Genomic DNA, 23,654 nt, shown 5'->3' with positions numbered 1-23,654 from the left:
CCCGAAATCGAAGAGAGGGAAGATCATCAACATCCTCTAACGTTGTGTTATAATAGTAGTAACTTGTTTATAGGGAAGGAAGTTGAAGTTGATGTGATGTGTTATGTTTGTAAAAATGGAGTTGGGAAGAGTTGTTGGTTTTATTGTTGTTTGGCTTGTAAATGTGGTGCACATTTGGATTGTGTGTCTACTCAAGAAATTCAAGTTTTAGATATTTGAGTAAGTTTGAGATTTTTTTTTTCTCTTGAGAGAAAAATTAAAATGTTTCTTGTGGAAATCCAATATTGTGTTTGATGTTAATTAATCTGCCGTTTCGACTATGTTTTACAATGTATGCCAAGTCGTCATTTAATTTGTTTGATTCTACATATTAGCCATTATTTTTGGTTCTACATATTCATTGAACTTTTCTTGTTTTTTTTTTTCCTTTAAATATATCTCAACCAAGAGTCCTTGCCTAATAATTATGAAGTGGGTTAGAAATTATGTTTCAGAACTTCAGATATAAAAAGTAAACAATTGATAGTTAAATATCAACCAAAAAAAATCAAAAATCGGTGTGTTATGAATGGTAACTCTTCAAATTTTAATGAGGACGAAAGCAATAGGTAAGTTTTGGGCGTTCAAACCTTAGTAGACAATTAACTGTTATAATATATAACAAAAAGGTATGGAATTAGATAATGATATATATTACATTAACCTTCTATTTGTTTTTTTTTTAATGATTAGTAGAATATTTTATTAACCAAGTGAATAGGTACAACTCAAAAAAAGAAACTCAAAATCTTCTTAATCTGGACATATCATATACTAGCGTTGCACCTTATATCCTCTAAACATATTTTTATCTTCCTATCAATATTAACCTTCCATTTGATGCTTTTGGATTGACAAATATTTTGCATAGACAAAAATGTTGATACCAAAACAAATAATTAGGGTTAATCAATAATTAGTGTGAAAGAAAGAACGCAAAATGTTTCTTTTTTCTCTAGAAAGAAGAAAAAACTAACATGGCAAACAATGATATTTATTTAATTTTTATAGCTATATTTTAAGATATTTATTATATTTGGATTTAATTTTATATTAATTAAATAGCAATTTCACTATTACATATTATATTCATTAGAGGCACAATTCTAAATTAACATACTCCTTACTTCATCTTGATAGCTGTAGGTGAACTTTTGAAATCTTCAAAAATTTTATAACACAATAATATCCATAACTTCATATTACACAATACATATCTAAATTATTGTTAGTGAATATATTGATTTTCACAAATTTTGATAGTAAATATCTTTTTGATACATGGATACATTTAGTTATTAATACATGTATTTGTTTTTATCTTTTTTAATACTGGGGTACATTTAATAATCAATACATGTAAATTTTAAAATATTTGAATACATTTTTACACAAGCATTAATAGTCTTCGTTTGACTTCTTAAAAACAGATTTTGCCTTTTTAATGCCCCAAATTTGCAACTGCATACTTCGTATAATTTTTTTTTATTTTTTTTTAATACATAGAATACAATATTATCATAATACATACGGTAATTATAATAATTATAGCTAAAGAAATATGATAACTCCTATACTATAGACTATAGAATTTACGCAAGTTTCTTAAAAAAAAAACTCACCTAATTCAAATGTAGTGGTCTATGAATTAATTATTATCGGTTAATAGATCATAGTAAAATTAAAAAGAAATATCAGTTGTTTTCACTATTACTACGTATTTACTAATGAAATTGAAGAACATGTCTTTTCTTATGAAAGAAATAAGAGCTAAGAATAATTGCTTACTGCATTTACAGATTATATATAGTATTTCATAGGTTAATATATGAGAGGAAGTTATTCGTAACTTAAAAAAGCAAAAAAAATTAACAAAAATTTTAAAAAGGCATGTGAAATTTTTTCAAAATCAAAAAAATAAAATTGCTTCCATGACAGTGATGTTGCTGTTACAATGTTATTCCTTTTTCAACAATTAAAAGGAACTCCTTTTTTAACAATTAAAAGAAACTGCCTTGGCAGCAATTAGTTGAAGTGTCAGTGAACATAAAAAGAAACTTTAATACGATGATTATTTTTTAAAAAAAAATTGGCAGCAATATTTATATATATAAAAAAGATTTCAACCAATTGGCAACAATTTTTCTTTTTTAAAAAAGTTTCCACCAAAATGGGTACCAATTTTCTAAAAAAAGAATAAAAAAATTTTAACATTTGAATGTTAAGTAGTTTGTAGAAATTTCAGGAAAAAAAAAAATTTCCACCAAAATCGCTGCCACGATTTTGTCCTTTTAAAAAAGAAATTTTCAATAAAATTGCTGTCAAGGCAGCGTTTTTCAGAAAAAAAAATTCAAAAAATTCAATAAAATTATAAAAACACTGCAACAACAGAAAAATACATAAATCGCCTCCAGGGAAAGCCATTTCTATGTAAAAAAAAAGTTGGTATCCCGCAAAAATACTGCTAAGAGTGATTTTTGAATTTTTTTTTTTGGATAAAATCACTGCTAGGATAGCAATTTTAATTTGTTAACGGCGTAGCAATTTTTTTCTTTTGGTTAAAAAAGAAATTGATTTACCCTTTTAAAATTTTATTCAACATTTTTTGCTTAGTCTCCAAACTCTATTAAAATATATTAAAAACTTGAATTAGCTTGGAGATTCTATGTTTCAAAATTTTAATTTTTTTAAAGCGATAAATAACCAAATCAAAAAGTTAATTAGAAAAAAGCCATTCAACTAAAACTACAATTGTAATAAATCATCAAACTTATTTTTCAAACCCAAAATAACTAAACATTAGTGAAGGTAAAGTTGGCTGCATATCACCCGCAATAACCTTTAATTAATTTACTAAAGTAAATTAACAGCTTAACATTAAAGATGAAGTTGACTAAATATAACCCGCATTAACATTTAGTTATTCTTTAAATTATCATTCTTATCGAAATTAGTGAAGGTAAAGTTAGTTACGGAGCTAAATTTTTTATCGTTCGAATCTATTGAAAAGAAAGAAAACAATTGAGAAAATTTTTTGTTCTGATTTCATTCAATCTGTACATGTGCATTTATACAAAGCAAAAGGAATAAATTTGTTACTATACTACCAGCTGTCCTTCTCTTATTTGTTTCTCTCTAACTGACTAATTGTAAATAAATAAAAACAATATTTACATATATAATGGAATATATCTGGAATATTCCTTGAAAGAGGATAAAAATGTCTTAAAGATGAGAGATGATCAGACTTTGTCCCTCATCTTTCGTCCATTCTCTTTGAGCTCTGAATCGAGTTCACTTCCATGGTGAAACTCAGTGTTGCGATCACCAACATCCCCCCTCAAGTTGGGAGGGGTGGAGACCACACCCAACTTGCCGATGATATTCAGATGAGCAGGACCAGACAAAGGTTTCGTGAAAATATCAGCGACTTGAGACCTGAAGGGGATATAGGAGAGGGATATGATTCCAGCCAAAAATTGTTGGCGAACGAAGTGACAGTCTAACTCCACATGCTTTGTGCGTTCATGGAAAACTGGATTATGAGCTATGTGGATAGCCGCTTGGCTATCAGAGTGAAGGGCTACGGGTAAATATGAAGGAACAGACAAGTCGTCAAGCAACCGAACCAACCAGGTAACCTCTGCAACCACTCTTCTCATAGAGCGATATTCTGCTTCAGCAGAAGAAAGAGATACTAAAGGTTGTTTCTTGGACTTCCAGGAGATCGGAGAACCCCCTAGACTGATGTAAAACCCGCTGATGGAGCGACGAGTAACAGGGCAATTCCCCCAATCAGAATCACAATAAGCAAGAAGGCGAAAAGAAGCATGGGAAGACATAAATAAACCCAATCCAGGATCCCGGAGGAGATACCGAAGACAGTGATAAGCATCGGTTAAATGAGGTTGACGAGGATACTGCATGTATTAACTGAGAGTCTGAACAGCAAAGGACAAATCCGGTCGTGTATGGATTAAAAAGTTAAGCTTTCCCAACAGTCGACGATAGAAAGTAGGGTCGGGTAAAGGCTCAACTTCATCTGGAAGTAGCTTGTGAGCAGGATTTAGAGGAGAAGAGACAGGCTTGAGATGAAGACAATCAAATTCAGACAACATGTCCAAGGTGAATTTCCTCTGAGTTATAACTAAACCATGTGGTTCTCTCAATAATTCCATGCCTAAGAAAAAATTAGCATGACCAAGGTCTTTAATCTGAAATTCCGAGTGAAGAAAATCTTTCAAAGACGATCGTTCAGTAATATCATCCCCAGTAATTAAAATATCGTCAACATAAACAGCCACAATGGTTACTTTGCCGGAGAGTTGTCTAAAAAACATTGAATAATCATTTAGAGAACAAGTGTAACCTTTAAAATTAAGAGCTGCTGTGAGCCTGACATACCATTGCCTAGAGTCTTGTCGTAAACCATAAAGGGATTTCTTCAATAGACATACATGATTAGGAGTGGGTGGTGATAAACTAGCAGGGAATTTCATAAAAACCTCTTCTTGTAAATCACCATGTAGAAAAGCGTTATTAACATCTAACTGAGAAATATTCCAATTCTTTTTTACTGCAATGGCAAGTAAGCATCTAATGGTAGTCATCTTAACCACTGGAGAGAAAGTCTCAGTAAAATCAATGCCCTCACGTTGAGTGTCTCCCCGTATAACTAAACGAGCTTTGAACCTTTCTAAGGAACCATCTGATTTATACTTCACCCTATAAACCCATTTGCAAGGGAAAGCCTTCTTCCCAGGAGGCAAGAGAACAACTTCCCAAGTTTTGTTGGCCTCAAGTGCATCAAACTCCTTGGCCATAGCAGCTTGCCAACCAGGATGGAGAACAGCTTGAGAATAGGAGGTAGGCTTAGAAATGTATGAAGTAGAATTAAGGAGGGATTGATCTGTAGAAGATAGAGCAGAGAAAGGTAAAATAGTAGGGTCAAGAGAAACTGAAAAACATGATTCAGCAAGTTGATATGTGACAAAAACAAAATTGCATAAGTAATCAGCAAGATAAGAAGGAGGTTGTTTGACTCTATTAGACTTCCTAGTAATAGGGAGAGGGGGTGAAGGAGTTGTAGAAGAAGAAGAAATGTCGGCATTTAGAGGAGAAGATGAATGTGAGGATTCGAGAGGAATTAAATCTGAAGTAGAAATAGATACAGGGAGAGAAATATCAAAAGGATCATGATCAGGATAAGAAAGAGAATGAGGATCCGGAACAGGAAATAGATGCTTATGACTTGAAGTTGAGGAAAAAGGAAAAATAGATTCATGGAATCGAACATGTCGAGAAATAAAAACCTTCATAGTCTGAAGATTCAAAAGCCTGTAACCCTTCTTTCCAAAAGGATAACCTAAGAAAACACTTGGTATAGACCTAGGATCAAACTTGTGTCTCAATTGAGAGATAGTACAATCATAGGTTAAACAACCAAATGTCCTTAGAGAATGATAAGAAGGAAGCTTACCAAATAAGATTTCATAAGGAGTTTTGAATTGAAGAATGCGAGATGGGAATCTGTTGATTAGAAAAGTAGCAGTGAGGATACAATCACCCCAAAAATGAATGGGCAATTTTGATTGATATAAAAGGGCTCTAGAAGTCTCAAGTAGATGTTTGTGTTTCCTTTCAACAATTCCATTTTGTTGTGGGGTGTATACACAAGTTGTCTGATGAATGATACCCTTTGAAGAAAAGAATTCTGAGATTTCAAAACTTCCCCCAAGTTCCATGGCATGGTCGGATCTGATGGTTTTAACTTGTTTACCAAATTGTCGTTCAATCATAGCTAGAAACTGTTTTAGGACTGTAAAAGCATTTGATTTAGTGGAAAGGAGATAAGTCCAAGTAGCCCTACTAAAATCATCAACAATGATAAGGAAATATCGAAAACCTTCAAGAGTGGGTGTTTTATATGGCCCCCAAGTATCTATGTGAATTAGATCAAAGACATTAATAGTAGATCTAAGACTTGAGAAAAATGGCATTTTAACTTGTCTGGCCTTGGCACAGATATCATAAGCATCAATAGAATTACTAGAAGAATAAGAAAATGAAATATTCTTCATATTACTTAAAGGCAAATTCCCCAAACGATTGTGCCATAGACTTACATCGGTAGGAACAGTAGCAGAAAAATAAACTGAACTAGATAGGTTTCTGCTTTCATTACAAAGAGTAAAAAGCTGAATTAGAAATACTAGGTACATCTAGAGGATTGCAACTAGTAGTAGGCTTGATAGTGTGAAGAAGATAGATGCCCAGCTTAGCCTCCCCAAGTAATATTGGCCTCTTCATTGAAGGGGCCTGCAAAACAGTTCCAAAGGAAGTAAAAAGAAGAGATGAATTAGCTCTAGAACATATTTTGTGAACTGAAAGAAGATTGCACCTAAAACTAGGAACAAAGAGAACATCTACAACAGTAAAATTGGGTAAAATGTTGACACTTCCAGCTTGAGTGACTTTAATTCTTTCTGAATTAGGAAGATTAACAAAAACAGGAGTGAGTAGAGGGTGAATATTGAATAAAAGCTTGGAATCATGGGTCATATGCTCAAATGCTCCTGAATCCAAAATCCAAATGATAGATTTAGAAGAATGCATAGAAGTAGAAAGAGTTTGAGCTATACCAGCACAGTTAGCAGATATATGAACCTCAGAGTTTGATTCACCTTGAGTGCGTAACTTGAGGTGTTGAAAATCTTGATGCATACTACACATGTGCTGATATTGTTCCCGTGTGAATTCTTTCTCAGGGAGAGCAATTGAAGAATTTCCTGCATCAGTATCTGTGTATACTGCATTACTTTGTGCTTGAGGTTTCTTTCCTTTGGTAAATTTGAAGTCTGCTGGGAAGCCGATCAACCTATAGCAGTTCTGTGCCGTATGCCTTGTCTTCTTACAATAATTGCAGAATAAGTTGTTCTTTGATCCTTCAAAATTTCCTTTCTTTTCTAATGTGTTGAATTTTTGAACCCCATATTGTTGTCTTGCAGCCATGAAAGCTGACTCAATTGGATGTTGAAAAGTGTGAATTTCTCTCTGCTTCTCATCTTGGATCAACAATGAATAAGCTTGATTGACACTTGGCAAGGGTGATATCATCAAGATATTGCTTCTAACACTAGAATATGCATCATTCAGTCCCATAAGGAACTGAATGAGCCTGCCGTCTTCATGAGATTTAAGAGTCCTATTCTTACCTCCACAAGAACAGCCACAAGTGCAATGAGCACAAGTGTCAAGACTATCCAACTCATCCCAAATCCTTTTCACCTTGGTATAATAACCAGCCACATCTGAGTTTCCTTGTACCAAATCACTTAACTCTTTTTGGAGCTGAAATAATTTTGCACCATTGCACTGCCCAAACCTATCTTCAAGTTCTTTCCAGATGTCCTTAGCAATTTTGAAAATATAAGACACTTTCTGCTATATACTTAGAAAGGGAGTTGAGTAACCATGAAATCACCATATCATTGCATCGATTCCATGCCTTATAGGTTGGTGAAGAAACAGCAGGTTCACTAAGACTTCCATCAATGAAGCTGAGTTTGTTCTTGGCAGAAAGAGCTATGAAGACTGCCTTGCGCCAGCCACTGTAGCTCTTCCCATCGAAGATTGAGTTGACAAGCACCATTCCAGGTGAATCGGATGGGTGAAGATAAAAAGGATTAGAGGCATCATTTCCTTGGTTGATCTGAATAGTTGAACCTACTGGAGTTGAACCTCCAGCCTCTCCAACTTGAGATGTGGCAGTATCACCAGCCATGAGAGGATGAGGTCAAGAAAAAAAAAGGAAAAGAAAGAGGGGCGTGATGAAGATCTTATTGCTCTGATACCATATTGAAAAGAAACAAAGCAATTGAGAAAATTTTTTGTTCTGATTTCATTCAATCTGTACATGTGCATTTATACAAAGCAAAAGGAATAAATTTGTTACTATACTACCAGCTGTCTTTCTCTTATTTGTTTCTCTCTAACTGACTAATTATAAATAAATAAAAACAATATTTACATATATAATGGAATATATCTGGAATATTCCTTGAAAGAGGATAAAAATGTCCTAAGGATGAGATAATCAGACTTTGTCCCTCATCTTTCGTCCATTCTTTTTGAGCTCTGAATCGAGTTCACTTCCATGGTGAAACTCAGTGTTGCGATCACCAACAGAATCTAAAACTTATTCATTAAAATGAACAATTATTATCATTGCGTCATAAATATAGCTTTTGTCAAAGGTGTCCAATTTTAAATATATAATCCTAATATTTAACATATATATACAATATAATTTTTTGACGAAGGATGTCCATCAGTAACTCTGCCTGGTGTGAAGATTTTTAAACCCATTGCATTAATTTCTTTTTGAAATTTAAATTAGAAAAATTTCACGATCTGTATTAAATAAAGGGTAACTTTCACAAATAGCAAACACAAAATTCAAATTTATATGCTATAGCAAATTTTGCATAATTGCGCTGCATAACAAACATATATACGTATAATTCGCTATACATATATAACTGAAAGCTATGCCTATTTCGTTATACATATATACAAAGAAGCAATTGTATGATTCGTTGGTTCATCTTCAGATTTGTATAATTTCGCTGGCAGACCATTTGTATAAATTGTTATTAGCCTCTCATTTGTATAAATCGTTGTTAGCATCTCAATTCATTGTATCTGTTTGTAATTTGAATTTGTATATAATTGAATCAAATTGTATAAAATGAGAAAGAGATAAATTATATCCAATTTGAATTTGTATAAAACGAAAAAGAGAGAAAGACAAAAGAGATTTGGGCAGGGAAATATTTGTATTGTATAATCATAAGTGTATAGAACGGAGATATATGTATTTGCATGTGTATACACAATTTTCTCTTGCTTTATACAAACAGAAACACAATTTATACAATTTTATTGTATAAAGCGAAAGAGGCTAGCGACAGGGAGCGATCGAGAGAGAGAAAGGCGAGCGAAAACAAAAAAGACAACCTAATACCCTATCTGGAGTCCTAATTTGAGCAGATGATACCCTACTTTTGTTGTGAAACACAAATAAATCAAACAATAGCTACTGTATCCCATAAATAAATTAGGGAAACTTACATAAATATACTATAATAAAAAAATATTTACCATTTATAGCAATAATATTTTTTCCCACTTGATCACTTTTAATTCATTTATAATACAAGTTTAATACATATAACAAAGAACAATTTATAATTCACATATAATACAAATTTTAATGATGGATAATACATTTATCACACATTTTAATACACTTATAATACAATGTGTCAAACTTTTACCAAACAAACATAATATATTTAAAAAAATAATTATAATTCATATATATTGGATACATAATTCACTTTTAATTCATATTGCATATTAACATAATATTGTTATAAATGATAATAATTAAAAAGTATTGCTAAAATCAGTAATTATTTATTAAAATATAAAAATTTATGTAATTTTTCCAATAAATTATTCAAATTCGACCTGTTATCTACTCAATCTTAAACCATCATCAAGCTAAATCATTAAGGGAAAATTATATGGAATGACAAACATTCCTAAGTAATTATATAATAGGGGTATAGTTTAATTTATTTACTTTCTATAATTATAGTTTATTTTTTTTTTGCTATAATTAATGGGGTCCACCACCTATTATATAACCAATAGTATAAAAACTTTTTTTTTTTTAATTTTGTATATAATTTTACAGAAAACAATATTATCTCTCCTATTCATATTCCACCTTTTTCTCCTACAATTAATACTTTATCCGATTTGAATTTCAAATTGTCCAAAATTCAATTACTCCCTCCCGAAGTTGAATTCAATTTTCGTAGGTACTCCTAAATTTTAGTCGTTTTCCTTTTTTTTTTCCTTATTCAACAATTGTATATGTATTGTGTTTCTTATGTTTTTTCATATTTTTTTTGATGAAATAATCGGTTGTTTGTTCTTATTAGATCTCAAATTAGTCACAGAATGAATGAATCATCTTCATCTATGAGGATTATCAAAGGTATTCCATTGCATGTCAATTTTGTTGACAATTTACCATCGTTTTCAATGGGTTTAACTCAAGATTTTGGGGTTGATGTAGGGTCTATGGTAAAATCAAAACAAGTTCAACATGAACAAACAATGGAAGAATTGAGATCAAAGAAAAAATATGACCCTACGGCAGTTCAAAAAGTTATTAACAATGCTAAAGCTAGAGGCATTAAAATTGTACAAGGAGGAAGAAAGAGGAAAGCAGTAAACATTGAGTCAGACGAAAATGCATGTGAAGTTGACGGGTCTGAAGAACATCATATTTATGAGGTAGTGGCTTAAAACACAAATTTAGATGCAATTTTTTTGTTACTTAGATGTCAATATACAAAAAATTATTGTTTAAGTAAATTTTGTATTCACGTAATTGTATATAGTATATTGCATGTTTAGTACACACATGTTTTAGTTATATATTTGTATATGTGTCTGTGGATTTGATTACTTTATACATACTTTAAGTTATGTATAATGAATAATATACTAAGTCTTAATAGTGGTAGTAGCAGATTGTATATTAAGGCTCATTATTATTTTTGTTTTTGTATATATATACAAAAAGTAATTGGACTTAGTTATACAGATGGGAAAATTTCATATATGATTATAAAATGTATATTTTATTAGTTATATACAAATTATTGAAGTTAGTATATATTAAGTTTATATACATATACAAAAATTGATCTGTCCATGACTGTTTTCAAAATTGACTGTTTTTGTATACATATATACTAAGTTTTAATAGTGGTAGTAGCGGATTGTATATTAAAGGCTCATTATTTTTTTTTTTGTATACATATATACACAAAGTAATTGAATTTAGTTATATAGATGGAAAAATTTCATATATGATTGTAATTTGTATATTTTAGTAGTTATTACAAATTGTTGAAGTTAGTATATATTAAGTTTATATATTATTGGAGTATATACAAAGTCATTTAGACAGTTGTATATATTGCTATGTTTAACTACTATATTGATGTACACATATTGACTAGAATGCATAACCAAAATAGCCAATGAAGCCATTATCTATACAATTATTAAAAAAAATATATTTCAAATCATTCAAAGAGATCGTATATACAATTAATACAACAATATTATACAATCAAATTATTGAATTGATTTTACACTGATATTCTTTTTAATATACAAATACTACATCAAAAAAAGTATATAATTGTATCAAAAGCAAAACACTTACTTTATGGCTATATACAATTATCACCAACGATTACTTGTATTCGCTTACACTGATCTTCTTTATAATATACAAATACTACATCAACAGAAAGTATATAATTGTATAGTACGAAATTTCTGCTTAAAATAATCATATTTTGAAACTAGTTTTCAAAAAAAAAAAACTACGACACCACAATAACGAACGCACATAAATCAAAATTTGTAAATCCAATAGAACATTGTATAATTATTGCAATAATAAACATGAATTTTCATCCAATGAACACTTGCCTGAATTCGATTACAAAGAAAAAATAAAAAAAATTGATGAACTGCTGTTTCATAAACAGCAAAAACAAGTTTATCTTTTGTTTCAATTGTTGTATAATTCTTTTTTTTTTGAAAAAAAAATGAATTTGAACGTTTACCTTAAAAAAGGGACGTTTACCTTAAATAATGGCATTATCTATATTTATTGTTAGCATATTTAACGCTTCAGTTACAAACCACTTTTTAAAATAAAATTATATAAATAAAAAACAAAAGAAACCTTATATACAAAATTAAAGATACCTAAAATAACTAAACTATACTCATAAAATGTAATTAGGTAAACTATACCCATATAATGTTATTTAATCAAATAAGTTTGCCATATATGAAATTTTCCCAATCATTAATTTATAATCCAAACACTAATTCATAGCCCATAAATTATTAATAAAAAAGAAAGTTCCCACCAAATTCGACCCGTAAAGAGCTTTTTTGCTGTGAAAAACTGTTGTGGCAACCATTGAATCGCCACATAACCTGTTTATGGTGACTAGGTCGCCACCATTTCTTGTCTTTTCCCTTTTATTCTATAGAAAGAGGAGAGTGATATAAAGCCCCAATTTTGCCTTAAACTTGTCGTCGTCACCATCCACTATCAGATTTCGAAGGTTGCTTCCAATTTTCTGGACATACTTTAAGCGTGAGGAAGTGTAAAAAGGTAGATTTTCATTCATCTTGTTTTGTCTCATAGAAAAATGTAAAATTTTATTTTGAATTGGGCTTGTTGAGCAAAAATAATCCTGTTGAGTTCTGAGATTTTAGTGTCAAGATTTATTGATTACTGGTTGCTTCCGAAACCCTAACCCTCATTTGTCCTCATTGATCAATAAATTTCAATCGCTACTGATTCTTGCATGTTTTTTTTTTTGCAAGCACCCTTTTCGTTGTCACGATTCCAGAATATTGCTTTAGAATTGTTTATACGTTAAACATGAGGGAAGGGGCAGCGGTATCAGTTGCGATTACTACTTACTATTGTTTGAGCAAAATGTTCTTGTTTGAGTATTTACTTAATACGAATTATTATGTATGTTTGATATCTGTACTTTTAGCTAACTCTCTCACCCCCACACCTTGTTACATTTCTAGTTGAAAGAAAAAAGTGATCTTTTAGCTTAACACCGGAAATATTTTAAACTGATGAAGTAAAAAAAGCAAAAAGGAAGTTTTGGGACTTTCTAAATGATTGAAGGATGGTATAGTGAACTCTACCCCTTAAATCAAATTGGGATGAGTTCTGTTTACTGTTTGTTCACAGAGTTGACCGACAATATGAAGGGGGAGAATGCTACTCTATGATTGGTAGGCACAAGTCAATAATCAAATGACTGCAATTCAAACATTTATATCATGGATAATCTCACTGATCTTCTATCCCCAATGAAAAGTTACTTGTTGCCTTGTGAATAATGTTGAAACATAATTTTGATTTCTGAAAATTGTCTTCATCTCAAGTGTTTAATGTCCCATCCAACTGGCTACCTTCTGCTTTTTTGACTTTTGAGTAAGGCATCACATTCAAGCTGGTAATGAACTTGAATCTGAAAGCACCACTCTTGAACAGTTATTTTTTCAAAAGGACTAATTAGTTTGTACTAGCCATATTTTTTCAAGTTCACATCACTTACTACAACCTTGCTGTTGTGCTTGAAAACCTTAGTGATCTCTCCAATCTTATCTTTGTCTGGATGTAACTTTTACTGTATCTCCCACATTCACATGCACTTTGTATTGCACAGAAGGGTGTTTGACTTACACTTATTCCACACCATTGCTTATGAAGCAGATAAAATGAAAATGAAGAGTAATGCATTTTGGTAAAAATGTTCAATTTTGATCAAGTTTCTAATTAATTCAAGGAATTAAATTGTTCAGAATCAAATGAAATGAACTTACTAGACTTGTCATGGAATATGGTATTTGAAATACGAGGATACTATGTTTTCCCTGATGTAGTAGTTTCCTATTAAGTTTAGCATATTTTAGTCCGCAGATCACCAGGAGATAACATTTGCTGGCAATTGTTCCTGAACTGCTATTGAGTTAGTCTATGCACCTTTTGGTAAATCTTCTATCCGAGTCATAGAAGTTCATTACCTGACAGCACTAGAAAACCCAGAAATGGCTCTAAGAAACCAACCTTGGCTACGAAGCAACCTGGCTTTTGTTCACTTGCAAATGATAAACAATAGTCTTGTTGTAGTTGGACTGTGCGTGATAAGATAAGTCATATGAAGGAGGATTATAACAAAGCACTAGTAAATAATTGCAATAAGGGGCATTAACTTAATAACAGCAAGTCATATTCTAAATAAGATTTTCAGAAATTGATGTTATGTCATTTTGTGTACTCTTTTGAATAACGTGTCTCGATCAACTATCTCCTTTACAAAGACATTGGAAATTTTATTAATGGTCAGCCAAATAATTGACACATGGGCCTGAGTGAAATATCTTTCTCAGACTCTCCAAAATTTTGATGAACCTTTATTAGGTCCTTTGATAATGCACCAATATTGGAGGATCCGACATGCATTTTTGAAGAGTCTGAGCAACATATCAGTGAAAAGTTTTCCTCATCTCCTGGGAGGACTTTAGCCCAAGTGCATACACTTATCTGTTCTCAATAGCCAGAAATATATTGGGTCAGTGAATTTTTTGATGGACTCAACTTGTTTGTCAATGTTTTTACCTTACTGTTCCTGCTTTCTGGTAATTGGGTTCTTAGTATAGGGCACATCAAGCTTCCTTTGAATACATCTTTAATTATTTTTATCTTTTTAAGCTTTCAATACTATATGCTCCCTCTGTTCGCTTTTACTTGTTACATTCGGACTTGACGCATTCATTAAGAAAAAACAATTGACATGACTATTTTATCACACTACCCTTATTAATTGATGTTTAGCATTAGGTCTTGAAAAATAATTTGGTGAGTAAGTAAGTAATGCTAAGGGTAAAACATGGAAAAATATAAGAGTCTTTTCTTGATATGTTAAAAGTTACGACTAAAAGTGAAAATCTATTTTTGAATAATGGACAAGTAAAAAGTGAACAGAGGGAGTAAATTTTTTGAATCTTTATATACTGTTTATGTGATGTTGCAGGAATGGCAAGATTTGCACGAGGTAGAGGTAGAGGTCGGCGAGGTGGAAGGGGCCGTGGGCGTGGTAGTGTTGAAGGAGTACGTGATAATTTTGCAGTGGTGTCATCCGTAAATATTAACCCATCACATAGACCTACACTTGATCAATCATCTCAGCCACAAGCACAAACAATAGGGATTCCCGAAGCAATTCAGTGTACTTCTCCAGGCTTTCGGACCCCTGGAACAAGTCAAAAACAATTGTCGGGGTCACAATTATCAAGGAATATGGAAGGAAGTGTACATCCCTCTTCAGTGAATTTAAATAGTGGTGAAGGTTAGTTTTCTTGCATTTGACTTATAAGTGGTCTGTTTCCCTCTTCTCAGTTGTACTTCGGAAAATTATTATGCAATTTTTACTTGCATTGTTCATTTTGTTTTTTCAATGACATTTTAGTATTCTGTTGTTGCTCGTTCAATGCCTTTGGTCAATTTCGTAGCGTCTATTATGTACTATATTGTTGTACAGTTATGTTTTGATAAGATGATTCTGTCATGAGAATCTTCATGGATGTATACCATACTGATTTTTTTTTTTGATAACTGAGATATCCACTGGGTCACGGTTCAAAACTCGGTGAGTAGTGGCTCTGACCCTTCTCCATTTAAACATAGTAATTTACAAAGATTATTACCCCTCTAACTCAGTGGTGTAGCCAGAAATTTATGAAGGGTGTCCAAACTTTAGATAGTAAATATTTTAAAAGAATTAATTCTATAGGGATTCGATCTTGCTTGCATACTTCTGCACCCAATTGGCACTGAGCTACTGCTCACTTCACATGAAAGTTGCAAGGAATCGAACCTGGGAGCCGCCGTGTAAGTTTCGTGCATAACCTTGCGACTGCGCTTTGGGTCTCCATTGGTTCCGAGGGTGTTCAAAATACTATATATATCAATATAAAGTATGACTTGACCCATATATAGTGTAGTTTTCCAACGAAGTGTGTCCAGCTGGACACCTTGACATCACCGTAGCTCCGCTCCTGCTCTAACCTTCTTTACTTGTGCTCTGCCTACGTAAGTGTCCCATAGACTTCAGATGACTTCAGATCTAGCTTCTGATGTGTGAGTTTTCTTCATTTTCCATCATCTTGCATAGCCTTTGTAATTGACATGGCTGACTTTTGCTCCATTATAAGACAACATTTGAATATCTATAATGACAATGCAATACCCACATATATAGATGCAATGAAATCTGGGTAGGATGGGTGAGGCTTTGACCAGATAACATTGGGATTGTGCCAAACTACTACATCCAATATTTATTTTTCAGAGATATTGACTATGCTGCTGGGAAATATCGCGGACCTAGCTACCAAAGCTTGTGTGCAGTAGTACTGGAAGTTACACAAAGATTGATATGTAGTTATCAGTTTGGTAGTAACAGAAGCCTAGCTAATTAAACAACTGAAGGACCTCCTCGAAATTATTGCAGAAGTTAAGGTCTCTTAATCATTGCTAAATAGCCATCTGGTAAGATTTGTTCCTATGAAAAATAGAAGAGAATTTTTTATTGAATTGGTGTATCTATAGTATGATACGGAGCCCTATTTTTAGACACTACATTACAATCCTTATTTAGGGATTCTATTTACTAATCCTATTCTTATTCTAACACTCCCCCTCAAGCTTATGCATACAAGTCATATGTACCAAGCTTGTTACTGATGTAACTAATATGAGGACCGGTGAGAGACTTGGTGAAGATATCTCCAAGCTGATCACTCAGGTAGCCGCTTAGGTCACTGGAAAACTGCACAGTGATGGCTGTTTTCGCTGGATTGATGCACAATGATATCTTTCTTAATATAAGAGAAAAATATTATTGAATTGTGTGTCTACATTACTATACTAAGCGTAATTTGTAGACACTACATTGCAATCTTTATTCAAGTAGGATTGTATATACCATTCCTATTTCAACAGTTCCTTCTCCGGTTGTCCATCTATATCTTTAAACTTGGCATTCATATAGTGACAAAGAAGTGAGCAATATTTTCCCGGAAATTTGTGCTTCTTGATGCTGTTATCTACTCTTGTGGTGTGCTGGCATAACACTTAATTTCTTGTAATAATCAAGTTTCTTCTTGGTATTTACTGTCGACAGGATGAGCTATACATGACAGTTATGAAAAGAGGAAATATATATTTGAGTCGTCATTTTGTTGAAATTGTTGATACATTACTGTTAAACTAAAGGATATCTGGATATATCACTATACCTTACATGAGCACCGCCATATCTTGAAAATATAGCTTCAGATCCTCCTATATTTCTTTCCGGCCATATCTCTGTTGGATTGCTCAGGAACTGTTATGAAGGTGTTGCTAATATGTTTTCCCTTTTCAGCTGGTAGCCCTATTATCCTATTAGCTTATGACCAGTGTGCATCTGAAATGATTCAAGCAAAAATAAGTATCATTTAGTTTAGCTTAGACATAAAGAAATTCAATTTTTAATTTTACGGCTGGTTTCCATTTCTCTTTTGTATTCTATATCGTATCTCTTGCTGTTAAGTTTTCTAATTGTCCTATATATCTCGCTTCACAGTTTCTTGCAGCAAATCTAAGAAAGGCAGGGGGAAATATAGATCCATAAACGTGGAAATGAAAACCAAATATGGTAGCAAAATCACAGTTCATATTCCGGATGACATTGATAGAGCTGTAGGTCCTGGGGCTAGAGATATTGTCAATTATTGTGGCTTGACCATGAGGAGCACTATCTCGTTTAGAGATGGTGATTGGGCTACAATTTTTGCAAAAGATGGAGAAAAAATGTGGCTGAAAGTGAAGGTAATACATTATTGTCAATATTTGACATTTAGATGTCTTGCATTATTTATGTTGCTAGGAATTAGGATAACATTATAAGTTTCTCTGTGTTAGTTTATTAATAAAATCATTTCACCTTCTCAAGAAATAAATAAATTACTACCTCCATTTCAATTTATGTGATGGTATTTGACTGGACCTGAAGTTTAAGAATGAAATATTTTTTTTTTGAAACTTGTTGTTTAAAGCAAGCCATAAGTATTTTATGTCTCCAAATCATATCATCAAGGGTAGAATGAGAAGTTTAATGTTAAATTATTACTAATATGGAAGACTAACTTTTTGGGACTAATAAAAAATGAAATAATGTCGCATGAATTGGTACAGGGGGAGTATAACTTTACATACATGTTTTCAGGAGAAATTTGAAGTAGGTGGTGGTAGGGGAGAGAATGTGTTGCAGGGTTTTGTCGCCAGCACTATGAAAAGGCTTTTTAGAACGTGGAAGACTCGGTTGCATGCTGAATACTTGCGTTATAATACTGATGAGGAGAGACTGTGCCATCCGCCAAAAGATGTTGTGCCTGAGGATTGGGAATTTCTTATACAATATTTTGGAAGCCAGTCATTCAAGGTAAGTTGATTAGAGGATGTTTGATAAATTATCATTTGAATGTCTTAATCTGTTTGACTTTATTGCAGGCTAAAAGCGAGAGAAATAAAATAAACAGGAAAAAGCAAACAACAAAGCATTTATGTGGTTCAAAGTCTTTTGCAGAAGTAGAGGAATCACTGGTGGAAATGCATTTATTCCAACCATCATATACTTCCGTTATTTTTTTTTGAGACAGATGTACTTCCATTATTTATTTATGTCATTTTATATGCTCACCTTTGTTTTTCTCATATGAAATATATATTGTAGAGAGATCCTCTTACCGGAGAAAAGGCACCACCAGATCGTGTCTGGGAGCTCCAACATACGCGTAAGAATGATAAAGGAGAACTGTTGTGGTCAGATCAACAATCACAACAAATTCACGTAATTTTTCATAATTAAATATATTTATTTGGAAAAGGATCACAAAAATGTCCTTAAACTATGCAAGGTTGAACAGAAATGTCCTCATTTAATAGTTTGGTCCAAAAATGCCTTTATTGTTACTTTTGTGTCAAAAAAACCCTTTTCCTAAGATACAAGTTGTTTCTTATCTTTTAAATGACATTTTGACCGAAAGTAACAATAGGACATTTTTGGATCAACGTATTGACGTTAGAGGCATTCTTGGACTAACCTATCAGTGGATGACATTTTTGTTCAATTTTGCATAATTTAAGGACATTCCTGACCTTTTTTCAATTTCTTTTTGGTAACAACTGTGAAATATTATTACCAGCACTCATCAACATAACTACAAAATATAGAGCACCCAACTCCTGGACCACCTTCAGACTGATGCCAGGGAAATCAAGCCTCAAGCTAAGGCAAAAAATAGCTAACAATTCAGTCTATACATGAAATCACTACAATTATGTGCTCTCTTTGATGCACTTAACAACTCTAATCTAATTTTCATGTCTGTCTTAATCCGTGTTACCACTTCAGCCTGTTGTATATAGATTCCTCTAAATTGTTTCCAATTCCTAGCTTTCCAAGCAGTGTAGTACATGGCCCATCATATTGCTGCCAGTATCTGCTTCTTGAACCCATTGCACCTCTTTCTTTTTATTGTTAGTAATACTCGTCTCATCTCCCCTGCAATCAGCGTAATCCCTATCCATGTTTCTAGTCCTTGTTCCACATCCTTTATCCATCCACACTCTTAGAACAAGTGTTTGTTTGTTTCCTAAGCCTGTTTGTCACATAAACAACAATACATATTATCTACTGGTATATTCAGTCTTTGCATTCTCTCCTTTCTAAGGAGTCTGTCCTGCACAGCTAGCCAAACAATAAACCTTTTTTCATATTTATTATTATATATATGTTAGTATAAATGGTTTTGCACAACTGCAGGGCCAGATCCAGGAACTTGTGGTTCAACAGCAATATGAACAAAACATGAATCCAATGACTGGAGATGAGATTTTAGCTACTGTACTTGGCGAGAGAACAGGCTATGTCCGTGGAAAAGGTTATGGAAAGACGCCTCTAAAAAAGAGCCGCATGCAACATGGGTACTTGGGATCTAGCCTGTTTTCTGCAATAGAAGGTGTGCGCCAAGAGATGCAAGCTGACATGGATCGTAAGTTGCAAGAGGAACGTGAACAAATGCGAGCTGAAATGGACAAAAAGTTTCAAGCACAGATGGAAGAGGAGCGCAGACAAATGCGACTAGAAATAGACAAAAGGATCCAAGATCAGATGGTGGCTAATTTAATGGTTGGAATGCAACAGGTATTCTTCCTTTTTTGCTGTGCTGCTTGATCTCTTTAATTTTGTGGGATTGAGACATTGAGTTATCACTGTGATTTATTGACCTCCGACGCCTTTCTTAATTCACATTCTTCTCTTCATGCCATTGCTGTGTGCACATAAGTAACTGTTACTTATTAAATAGCGAACTGATGGTGTGAAGACAATATTACAAAAGGGTAGCATCTGCATCCAATTGGCGACTTACTCATTCTATGCTGCCTTGAAAAAACAGATAAGAGACCTGTATTTATGTTAATCTATGGACTGCATCTCTACCTTACCAAAGATAGGGCTAAGGCCGTGTACACACTGCCCTCTCTAGACCTTGTAGGATTACATTGGATATCTTGTTGTGGACTGCCATCTGTCATGAAAAAGATCCGATTGTTTTTATGGGTTGTAAGGTATGGTTAGTAACGGAATACACACATCCATGACTCATGGTTTGGGAACACCATTCTTGGTCTTTGCCCATGTTGCCATTATGTGAAATATAATAACTAATGGGAACTCTTCGCTTAGAAACACCATTAATCTTGGTGTATCCCAGGTTGCCAGTATTGTTCTGGGTTGAAACTCTTGGTTTGGAAACACCATTCATCTTGGTGTATCTCCGGTTGCCGGTATTGTTCTAGGTTGAATTTTCTAATCTTACGGTGAGTAGTTGCTAAATTTAGTTTGCTATATGATCGGTGATGCAATACTACTACACTTGTTATAACTGTATATTGTTTTATATGTTGACTGATTAGCCCTTTGTTTGTTTCTTTTCTCTTCTCTAATTTTCTTTTCTATATTGAACAAGGAAAACAAATTGATGATAACATCAATGCAAGCTTAGCTAAAGATATGACACAGTAAAGGAAAAAGATCCACATAGGTGTTATCTGTTTGCTGGGAATAGAACTTAAGCCTCATTTGTTTGCATTTTATGTAGTGAAGACCTTTAAATGCGTTTGTTTATATTAAGATTTAAGCACTTATTTGGTCTGAATAGGTCTCAATCACCAAGATTTTGAATAAAGTTTTTATATCATTACGATGTATTTTTTGTGGATAACTTTCACCATTACTTTGTCTACTACCATCCGCTACCACCATTACCAGCCCTGCCATTAAAACCACCACGATGTCGCCAACCACCAACTACCTCTTCCATCACAACCATCACTGAAACCACCACCGCTGCCACCAACTATTGTCAGCTACTACCATACCTACCACTTCCATCATTAAATTAATCCACTGTCATCATCACTGCCACTGGTAATTTCCGTCGTCGCCACTATCAGTAATTACCACCACTGCGAGCAATCTCTATTACCAACTACATCCACCATCACAACTAGCACCATCACCAATTACCACCAGCACTATTGGCAACACCCACACATTCTTAAGCCAACACCACCACCGCCAACTACTAACATCATAGAGCCACCTTTGCCATCACAACCACCAACACCATTTCCACCAACCCACTAGCTCTGCTATCACAACTACCACTAGCAAGCACCACTAATAACAACCACTACTTTTCGGTCTCTATAACACATACCACCTCATCATTATAATTATATCCATTTTCTCAGCCACCGCTATCAACTACTATCCCTACAGTGGTCAATTCCTACTATAAAGCATCACAACTAAGAACCACTACCGACTACCACCAATACCGCCATCAGCCACAATCACCAACACTGCAAACTACTACATCAACCAATTTCATTACCACCATCGATGTCGACTACTATTGTCAGTCACTATCACATCTACCAACTACATCATTGTAACATCCATAGTCACCACCATCATCGTCACCGTTGCCTCCACTTCCGCCACCATTATGAACAACTTATCACCACTTTAGGTAATTCCTACTACCAACCACCTCCACAATCACAACTAGCATCGGTGCCAGCTACCACTGACACACCACCACTCAATTTTCAGCCGCCACCACTGCCACCGCCACCGCCATTGTTAACTACTAACATCAACAAGTTCCATCATCACAACAACCACCACCACTAGAACACCAATCCCCTCCACCATCACAACTATTACCACCACCATTACTAGCCACTATCACAACCATCACTACTTGGAAAAAAACCCATCACTACCACATGCCACTACAAACCATCTCCACCGTTACTAGCAAGAATAAATGTTTTTTATCAAACAATAATTTTGTTGTATTATATATTTATTCTAATATTGTATTATTTTTATATTTGAATTGTATATTTATTATGTTTACAAACAAATAAATTATGCTCATTCATATTTTGAGTATTAATTATTGAGATCCTTCAGGGTGGCCCAGTGGTTTGTGCTTGGGACTTCCATGTTGGAGGTCTCAAGTTCGAAACCCCTTGCCAGTGGAATTAAGATGTTTGCTTTATGTGTCGAGCTTGTCGCACCGGGCTTACCTAGTGTGGGTTACCTCTCCTATGTGGTTTGTGAGTTATTGCATAGGAGCGGGGGTTTTACCCTGTGCGCACCTAAAGGGTAGCGACGGGGGGGTTTCCTTGTCATCAAAATAAAAAGTATTAATCATTGAGTGTTTAGATCTAGAGACAGTATCTTAATCATACACGTTAAAATTTTCTCTAAAAATTTAGATTTAAACGTCTTAATTTAATGAAAACAAATAAGCTTTAGTCTTGTTAGAGGACTTCTCCTATTATTACATTTATTTCTAATGTTTAACTTATTTTGCACTTCTATTTTTGTTCGGTGTCATTATGACATGAGAGAAGCTTAAATGGAATAATGAGTATTCATATAACTGACTCTAACTTGTTTAGGATTGAGACATAGTTGAACAATGAACACAATTGTCAATTTCTCGTGGAGGGTAGATCGTTGATTTCTTCAGTTTTACTTATTTTTATCAATTAGGATCTAACCATGATTGACCTTATTGGAATGCTGGCTACCTGGGATCATGTTGCCAGTGTACATATGCCTAGGCTTCCAAATGTCGATGTTTTAGTGGAAGCGCATCGATCTCTTTTGTTGCTTGTTGACATAGGATTTTAGAAGCTAAGCTGAATGAAGGTGTTTCTTAACTCAAATTCCATCTCTCTTCTTTGTATCTACTGCGAACATTCAATAAAATTCACCTTATCATATGTTTTGTTAAACTCATCAGTAATTCTGTGGAACTAATTAACTAGCCATATTTGCATCAAGTTCATTGCGCTTCGGTGTCTCGCTGCCTTTTATATGGTTTAGCAGTTTACTGAATTTTTAGAGTTCAAGTTTATATTTGTAATTATCAAAGTGATTGTTTGCTCTTCTCTTTAATAACAGGGTCAAGGTTCTTCAACTGCCCGAGTTAGCAAAGGCAAAAAGCAAAAAAGCCCTGAAGTCAGTTGGGTTGTTAAGCGTAAGCGCAAGTAATCCTTCCAGGTTTAATGAACAAATGTGCAATTTATGGGAAGAGATTTTTACACTCTGATATTCAGGTTTAATATATTTATCATTTAGTCTGTTTGCCTTCCTTACCTGATATAACCGACTTTTGTATAATATGTAAAATTTAGAATGTCTCAGTTGAATTTTTTTAGTGCATATCTTCAAAGTCGAATTTAAAAATTTTGAGTCCTGTTACTTGTTAGTTGACAAATT

General features: G+C 33.5%; 2 protein-coding genes across 5 annotated transcripts; one reads left to right on the top strand and one right to left on the bottom strand.

Moving 5' to 3' along the window:
- Window positions 1–6,219: 6,219 nt before the first annotated feature.
- LOC114075566 lies at window positions 6,220–7,822 on the bottom strand. The gene is made up of 2 exons (XM_027913923.1): window positions 7,523–7,822; window positions 6,220–7,449 (listed from the first exon to the last, which is right to left on the bottom strand). Exons 1-2 carry the CDS (start codon window positions 7,820–7,822, stop codon window positions 6,220–6,222), a joined length of 1,530 nt encoding a protein of 509 aa, XP_027769724.1.
- A 4,257-nt stretch (window positions 7,823–12,079) lies between these two features.
- On the top strand, window positions 12,080–23,621 carry LOC107008169. Of its 4 annotated transcripts, none has more exons than XM_015207093.2 (9): window positions 12,081–12,325; window positions 14,162–14,312; window positions 14,775–15,089; window positions 17,370–17,614; window positions 18,012–18,227; window positions 18,296–18,388; window positions 18,519–18,635; window positions 19,611–19,991; window positions 23,337–23,597. In XM_015207093.2, exons 3-9 carry the CDS (start codon window positions 14,777–14,779, stop codon window positions 23,424–23,426), a joined length of 1,455 nt encoding a protein of 484 aa, XP_015062579.1. In that variant the 5' UTR covers window positions 12,081–12,325; window positions 14,162–14,312; window positions 14,775–14,776; the 3' UTR covers window positions 23,427–23,597. The 4 variants fall into 4 exon arrangements, with proteins under 4 accessions (XP_015062581.1, XP_015062579.1, XP_015062580.1 ...); XM_027914909.1 differs by lacking the exon at window positions 12,081–12,325 and adding an exon at window positions 12,952–12,969; XM_015207094.2 differs by lacking the exon at window positions 14,162–14,312 and having other exon boundaries at window positions 12,082–12,325; window positions 23,337–23,621.
- Window positions 23,622–23,654: the final 33 nt, after the last annotated feature.

This window comes from Solanum pennellii, chromosome 1 (assembly GCF_001406875.1).
Source record: "Solanum pennellii chromosome 1, SPENNV200".
NCBI lineage: Eukaryota > Viridiplantae > Streptophyta > Magnoliopsida > Solanales > Solanaceae > Solanum > Solanum pennellii.
Note: the sequence above shows the minus strand (reverse complement) of the source record. Positions and strands in the feature narration are given on the sequence as shown.

Excerpts from the sequence above, each read along its gene's own strand:
- LOC114075566 (XM_027913923.1), bottom strand. The coding sequence starts at position 7,822 with ATGGCTGGTGATACTGCCACATCTCAAGTTGGAGAGGCTGGAGGTTCA. Across the intron at positions 7,450-7,522 it reads GGAATCGATGCAATGATATG|GACATCTGGAAAGAACTTGA; the intron begins GTGATTTCATGG and ends AAAATTGCTAAG.
- LOC107008169 (XM_015207094.2), top strand. The coding sequence starts at position 14,777 with ATGGCAAGATTTGCACGAGGTAGAGGTAGAGGTCGGCGAGGTGGAAGG. Across the intron at positions 17,615-18,011 it reads AAATGTGGCTGAAAGTGAAG|GAGAAATTTGAAGTAGGTGG; the intron begins GTAATACATTAT and ends ACATGTTTTCAG. Across the intron at positions 19,992-23,336 it reads TAATGGTTGGAATGCAACAG|GGTCAAGGTTCTTCAACTGC; the intron begins GTATTCTTCCTT and ends CTTTAATAACAG.